This window comes from Eimeria tenella, genomic scaffold (assembly GCF_000499545.2).
Source record: "Eimeria tenella Houghton genomic scaffold, Eth_scaff39, whole genome shotgun sequence".
Taxonomy (NCBI): domain Eukaryota; phylum Apicomplexa; class Conoidasida; order Eucoccidiorida; family Eimeriidae; genus Eimeria; species Eimeria tenella.
In genome coordinates, this window is record NW_013543318.1 from 259,621 (window position 1) to 266,705 (window position 7,085).

The 7,085-nt window shown below is 53.0% G+C and overlaps 2 protein-coding genes across 2 annotated transcripts in view; both read left to right on the plus strand.

Annotated features, from left to right (window-relative positions):
• Positions 1–1,250: 1,250 nt before the first annotated feature.
• On the plus strand, positions 1,251–5,571 carry ETH_00007505 (uncharacterized protein; the record flags this gene model as incomplete). Its single annotated transcript, XM_013376690.1, has 2 exons — positions 1,251–2,817; positions 3,242–5,571. The coding sequence occupies 2 exons, from the start codon at positions 1,251–1,253 to the stop codon at positions 5,569–5,571; spliced, it is 3,897 nt and encodes a 1,298-aa protein (XP_013232144.1).
• A 1,326-nt stretch (positions 5,572–6,897) lies between these two features.
• Positions 6,898–7,085, plus strand: part of ETH_00007510 (uncharacterized protein) — a gene marked incomplete at both ends in the record, with an annotated part of 3,103 nt that continues 2,915 nt past the window's right edge. Inside the window, one exon of the mRNA XM_013376691.1 lies at positions 6,898–7,083. Within this exon, the coding sequence (XP_013232145.1) occupies positions 6,898–7,083 (186 nt within the window). The remainder of the gene's footprint in view (positions 7,084–7,085) is intronic.

Here is a 7,085-nt window from a genome sequence, read left to right on the forward strand (position 1 = left end):
GGGCCCCCCCGCGGGGCCTTCCGGGGGGCCCCCTGGGGGGCCCCCAGGGGGCCCCCCGAGGGGCCCCCAGGAGGGAAGGAGAGAGCTTGAGGGTTTGGGAATTGGAAGAAGGGTTTAGGGTTTGCTGCGGATGTCAAAACCCTCCTTTCGTGTTTGGAGGTTGCAGTGAACTTTTGCTGCGAAGTTGGGAAGAAGCAAAAAGAGAAAAAGATCATTTGAAACGTAAATAAATGTCTTTTTTGTTTTAATTATTTGAAGTCTCTTTCTGTATAAAGGCCACTAAACTCTCGACAAACCCTTGTTTCTAATCCCTAAACCCTAAACCCTAATCACGCCGCAGCCGCTCGCCAAACCCTAATCTCCAAACCCCAAACCCTAAACCCTGAATCCAAAACCCTAGCGTGTGCGCGGTAAAGCCTAAACCCTAAACCCCAAACCCTAAACCGCAAACCCTAAACCCTAAACCCTAAACCCTAAACCCTCTTGCTTGCTTCGGGGCTTTGTGCGCGCAGCATTCGGTAAAGGGTTTTCTTTTTTTTCTTCTCCTTTTATTTTTTCTTTTTCTTTTCGAGTTTCTCTTTTCCTTTCTTTCGGGAAGGCCAGGAGCTTCACGCCCTTCAGGAAACAGTCTCTCTATAGGTGAGCAGCAGCAGCAGCAGCAGCAGCGGCAGCAGCAGCTGCAGCAGCAGCAGCAGGAACAGCAGCAACAGCAGCAGCTGCAGAAGCTGCAGGGCCAGCTGCAGTAGCAACAGCAGCAGCTGCAGCAGCCGCAGTAGCAGCAGCTTGCTGCAGCTAGCTAGCTAGCCAGCTAGCCAGCCAGCTAGCTAGCTAGCTAGCTATCTAGCTAGCTACAGCAAGAAGTGTATATAATTGAATAGCTGGATTTGACGGGCGTTGCTGCTGCGGTGTCTGTACACCTGGTTAGTTGCTGCTGCTTGCTTTTGCTGTTTAGGATTTGCTGCATTTGTTTTGGGTCTTTGAAGCAGCAAGAAATCAAATCCATTTCTTCGCTGCTGCTCAGCGCCATTGCAGCAGCAGAAAAGCCGGAGAAAAAAACAGATAAGGAGGCAAGAGACGCAAACGCCCCTGCTGCTGCTGCTGCTGCTGCTGTGCTGCTGCTGCTGCCGTGCAGCTGCTGCTGCTGCTGCTGTGCTGTTGCTATATATAAATATAATAACAACTAAAAATAATAAAATTAAAATGTCTTTTGTTTTACTCTGCAGCACTCTGCTGCACTTCGGCACCGCAAAATGCTGTACATCTTAGAGGGCTTGCTGCTGCTGCCAGATGTCCTCAGCAGCAGCAGCAGCAGCAGGGAATCTGCAGCAGCAGCAGCAGAAAGCTCGGACCCCTCCTTGCCCGCGTGGCTGCTGTCTACTTTCCTTGCTTCTGTTGCTTTTCGTGTCTCTCCTCGTCCTGCTGCTGCAGCAGCAGCAGCAGCAGCAGCACCTGCTGTTTTTGCTGTTGCTCCTAAGCACCTGCCTCAGCCGCTGCCGCCGGAGGCTCCCGAGGGCATGGAGGACCTGTTGCAGCAGCAGCAGCAACAGCAGCAGCAGCAGCAGCTGCCTGAGCTGCTTGTTGTTGATCTGCAGAGCAGCGGCAGCAGCAGCGCAGCAGCAGCAGCAGCACGGCGTCTGCTGAAGGGGAAGCTATGCAGCCTTCTGGGCAGCAGCAGCAGCAGCAACATCGCGAGGTGCTCCCGCGGGGCAGTAGCAGCAGCAGCAGCAGCAGCAGAGACACTGGACACAGTGCAGCAGCTGCAGCAGACGCAGGCGCTGCTGTTTGCCCTCTCAACAAAAGAAGCAGCAGCAGCAGCTGGCGGCTCCCCGCTGCAGCTGCGAGCCCGCACCCTCAACAGCAGCAGCAGCAGCAACAGCAGCAGCAACAGCAGCAGCAGCAGCAGTGAGGCGAAAGTGCACTTAGAGCTGCACTCTGCAGTTTATCTCCCAAGCCTTAAAGGAAGCAAAAAGAAGGAGAAGCAGCAGCTGCTTTCCTTCTGCTACTTCGCGTCATCTCAAGGAACAGCCCTTGCTGCTGCTGCTGCTGCTGCAGCAGCAGCAGCAGAAGAGCGCCCCCAGAGGCAGCAGCAGAACATTCAGGCGGGGCTTGTTGCTGCTGCACAGGCCCTGAGTGTGGCTTTGTGCACTTTGTCTCTGCTGCCTTATTTGCTGTGCTGCGAGCAGCAGCAGCAGCAGCAGCAGCAGCAGCAGCAGGAAGATGAAGAAGAGCCAGAAGCAGCAGCAAGTGAGGAGGCCCAGGAGGAAGCTGAAGAAGAGCTGGAGGCGGCGCTGCATGCGCTGCAGCAGCTGCTGCTGGTGGCCTCTCCGCTGCAGCACCAGCTGCAGCAGCAGCAGCAGCAGGGCGGTTCTGAGGAGCCAGAGGCAGCTGCTGCTGCTGCTGCTGCGCTGACGCAAGCAGCAAACTGCAGCAGCAAGCTGCTGCTGCTGGGCGGCAACACTGCAGCAAAAGGCTTGCTGCGAGAAGCAGCAGCAGCAACATGGCGCTGCTTGTGTGTCTTTGCTTCCCGACGGGCCCTGCTACAGCTAGCAGGCGTTGCTGCTGCTGCTCCCAGCCGCAGCAGCAGCAGCAGCAGCAGCAGCTCGGAGTCTGAGGACGAAGACACAGAAGAGGAAAGCGAGGCCAGCAGCGAAGAGGAAGCAAATGAAATAAAAGAAATAAATAAATCAAAAGAAATAAATAATTCAAAAGAATTAAATAGATCAAAGGAATTAAGTAATTCAAAAGAAGCAAAAGAAGAAGAAGACACAAATGTGCTGCTGACACCTGACGAGGCCCTGAAGGCGCTGCTTGACGACGGTGAGCAGCAGCAGCAGCAGCAGCAGCAGCAGCAACCAAATAAATAAATAAATAAATAAATAAATAAATAAATAAATAAATAATCATTTAAATAAAATATTTAGAAGAGAAGAAGTTGATAAGTGATATTTAAGACAAACAGCCGCGCGCAGCCATAGCGCTGCTGCTGCAGCTAATAGCAGCAGCAGTAGCGGCAGCAGCAGCAGAAGCAGCAGCAGAAGCAGCAGCAGAAGCAGCAGCAGGTTTATTTCTTTCGGGATCTTACTAAATTCCAAATAAATGACACTTTTATTATTAATTTGCTAATTGCTAAGTCCATGAATTAAAGATTTATTTGCCATTTCTTCATTATTTATTATTTGCTGCTGGTTTGCTGCTCAACTAGTTCTTTGAATTGACTCTTTTGCTGCTGCTGTTGCTGCAGATGGACTTGGCCCCCTTGGCGGCTTCCTGCAGCAGCACCAGCAGCAGCAGCAGCAGCAAGCTTCAGCGCGGAAGCTGCTGCTGCGGCAGCGGCAGCGCTTTGGAGAGTTGCGGCTGCGGGCCTTGTCGGCCCTTGAGGTGTACATACACTGCAGCAGCAGCAGCAGCAGCAGCAGCGGGTGGAACTCGCTGTGTTTGGAGCTGCTGACTGCCCTCTACAGCAGCTACAGCCGCACTTTGCTGCAGCAGCAGCAGCAGCAGCGGCGGCAGCGGCAGCAGCAGCAGCAGCTCGAGGTGTACGGACAGCTCAGCAAGAAGCTGCGAGCAACAATGGAAGCAGCATTTAAAACAATTAAAAGAAGCAGCAGCACAAAAGACAACAAAGCTGCAGCAGACAGAAGCAGCAAAAACCCTCTTGCTGCTTGCCACCACGCACTGCAGCAGCAAACGCTGCTGGCAATCCAGCAGCAGCAGCAGCAGCAGCAGCAGCAGGAAGTGGGGGCCGCTAAGCGCAGCAAAAAGAGGCAGCAGCAGTCTCAAGAGGAGGCGCTGAACAGCAGCAGCAGCAGCAGCAGCAAAGAAAGAGCAGCGGACGTAATTGCTGCTGCTCCCTTGCTGCCGGCCCTAGACAGCAGCGAGCGCCTGCATCAGCTGCTGCTGCAGCGCAGCAGCAGCAGCAGCAGCAGTGTAAGAGTTGATTTGTCGGAGTCGATGCTGCAACTGGTGGCTGAGTATACCTTAAAGGTGCTGAAGAGCAGCAGCAGCAAACTGCCTGCTGCTGCTGCTGCTCTTAACCAGACACTAGGAGCAGCATTTTTGTTGCGGCTGAACGCTCTGGAGGCTCAGGTTCGGAAGTTTAAAAGCAGCAGCAGCAGCAGCAGCAGCGAGCAGCAGGAGGAGGAGGAGCAGCAGCAGAAGCAAAAACGGCGCAAAAAAGACCCGCTGCAGCCCCAGCAGCAGCAGCACGAACAGCAGCAGCAGCAGCAGCAGCAGCAGCAGCAACAGCAGGAGGGCAGCAGCACGCTGGAAGAAGTGCTGCAGCTGTGTGTCTCCTCTCGTGCTGCGCTGCGCTGCTGCTATTTGGATTTAAATTTCTTTTCTTACTTTGCAGAAAGAGCTCCTGAGGTGTACATACACCTCAACTTATATGCTGCAGCAGCAAAAGCTCGCTCCCCTTTTGTGCAGCGCGAGCTGGCGCAGCTGGCGTTTCAGGTGTACAGACACAGCGGCTTCTTAGCAGCAGCAGCAGCAGCACGGCAGCAGCAGCAGCAGCAGCAGCACCAGCAGGGGCTGCTGGACCCCCAGGAGGTCGTGCTGAGTCTGCTCGCGAAAAACAGAAGGAGAAGCAACACGGAAGCGGCGGAGAGCAGCAGCAGCAGCAGCGAGCAGCAGCAGCAGCAGCAGCAGCAGCAGCAGCAGGTGCCTGCTCACCTCGAAGCAGCAGTGCAGCGAGCCCTAGAGCCCCCAATGGTTCCCTTGAAGGCCTTTAAGTCTCAATCGCGTTTTGCTGCTTTTGTTTTGAAGGCTTTGCTGCAGCTCTTAACAGCAGCAGCAGCAGCAGCTGTCCGAGAGCAGCAGCAGCAGCAGCAGCAGCAAGAGGAAGCGGAGCAGGAGGAGGGCCAGCAGCGACAGAAGAAGAAACGAAAAGAGACGAAAGACAAGCAGCAGCATGCTGCAGCAAACAGCAGCAGCAGCAGCAGCAATTTGGAGTGTACGTACAGCAGCGAGTCTCAGAAGCAAACAGCAGTGCGGCTGCTGCTGCAGCAGCTGCTGCAGCTGCTGCGGCTGTTTGTGAAGCGCGCAGCAGCAGCAGACCGAGCGACGCCCGCAGCAGCAACACCAGCAGCAGCAGCAGCTCCAGCAGCAGCAGCAGCAGCAGCAGGGAGCAGCAGCAGCAATTCTTTAAATGATTTAATTAAATTAATTTGCAAAGACAAAGAAATGATGGAAGAGACAGTGCGGGGAGCTGTACAGACAGCTGGAGGAAACAAAAACAAAAAACTCCAAAATGAAATTTTCAAATTTCTTGAGAGACTCGCAGAAGAAAAGCCCCAAGCAGCAGCAGCAGCAGCAGCAGCAGAAGATGCAGCAGCAGCAGCAGACGCAACAGACAAGGAGGCAACAGCAGACACGGCTGCAGCTGCGGCTGCAGCAGCAGGCAAAAAGGCAGCCGCAGCAGACATAACAACAGCAGCAGACGAAACAGCAGCAGCAGCAGACAAAGCAGCAGCAGCAGCAGCAGCAGCAGGAAAGAAGCGGCGGATGGACGGAGAGGCAGCAGCAGGAAGAAAGAGAAAAGAATTAAAAAGAAAATCTGCAAATGAAGTTTAGATTTAATGTATCTTTTTCCTCGAGCTGCTGCAGTTGCTGCAGCAACAGTTCTAGCTGCTGGTGTTGCTGCTGCTGCTGCTGCAGCAGCAGTTCTAGCTGCGGCTGCTGCTGCTGCTGCTGCAGTGCTGCGGTGTACGGACAGCCTTTTGCGAAGGATCCAAATTAAAACATAAATAAATGAAATAAATAAATTAATTAAATAATAAATAAATAAATAACAATGAAAAGAACTGAAGATGAACCAATCAAAAAGACTTTTTATTTCTCATCTTTTTGGCTTTCAGGAAATAAAGAGGTTTTCGGGGAAGCAGCCAAACCCTAAACCCTAAACCCTAAACCCTAAACCCTAACCCCTGAAGTGTATCTAGAAGCCCGGGAGATGGCTGAGTTGCTGCGGCAAAGGCGCATGCGGTAGACCCTAAACCCTAAATTAGGGTTTACTAAGTTAGCGACTTGGGAGAGGCAAAAAGAAGAATTTGCAGACGAAAAGAAATTGAAAGATATTTATTGGGGTTGCTGCCGGCAGCTGCTGCTGCTTGCTGCTGTTGCTGCTGCTTGCTGCTGCTGCTACTTGCTGCTGCTGCTACTTGCTGCTGCTGTCACTGCCTTCCTTGCTGCCTGCAGCTGGTGTCTGCTGCTCGTGCCTGCTGCTGCTGCCTGCTGCTGCCGCCCGCTTCTGCTGCTTGCTGCAGCTGCTGCTGCCTGTTGCTGCTGCTGTTGCGCTTGCTGCTAGTTGTACTGTCGGGTGTATCGACAGCTGGCTTTTGCGCTGTACAGGCAGCTGGCTGCGGTGTATAGGCAGCTCGCCTCCTTCTCTAGATCAACTTGAGTAAATAAATCGATCACAATTAATTAATTCTTTATTTTTATTTTTATTTTTATTTATTATTTATTATTTATTATAAATTGCAGACTTTGTTGCAAAGTAGCGACGGAGTGTAGGCGTAGCTCTCCGATAAGGCAGCAGCTGATCTCACCTCATTGGGCTTAAGTTCCATCATTTTTAAGCATTTAAAAGGCAAAATTGGTTAAAACAAGTATCAATTTATACTTCTTTTTACTTTTTATTTATTATTTCCATTTTAAATGATTAAATATGCCGCGGGAGTTGGCAGTTGCTGCTGCGGAGCGCCGCAGCGGCGCGCGCATGCACCTGCAGCCCCAGCAGCAGCAGCTTTTCGCCGTTTCTTTTGCTTCCAAAAGACTTTAGATCCTTTTATTTATTTTAATTCTTCAAAAGCTTTCAATTTCTGCTTTTATTTCCCCCAAAACAACCCAGATTCAGGTGTCCAGACACCCCAACACTTGCTGCAGCATACACCACTCATGTCCTCTCCAGGCTTTTCCCCCATTTCCGAAGACGGAGAAGTTGAAGAGGGGCCCCCTGGGGGCCCGACGGGGGCCCCCCTGGGGGGCCCCCCTGGGGGGCCCCCCGGGGGGCCCCCCGGGGGGCCCCCAGAGGGGCCCCCTGGAGGGGCCCCGCGAGGAGATGTGGGGGATACGCCGGCGGAGGT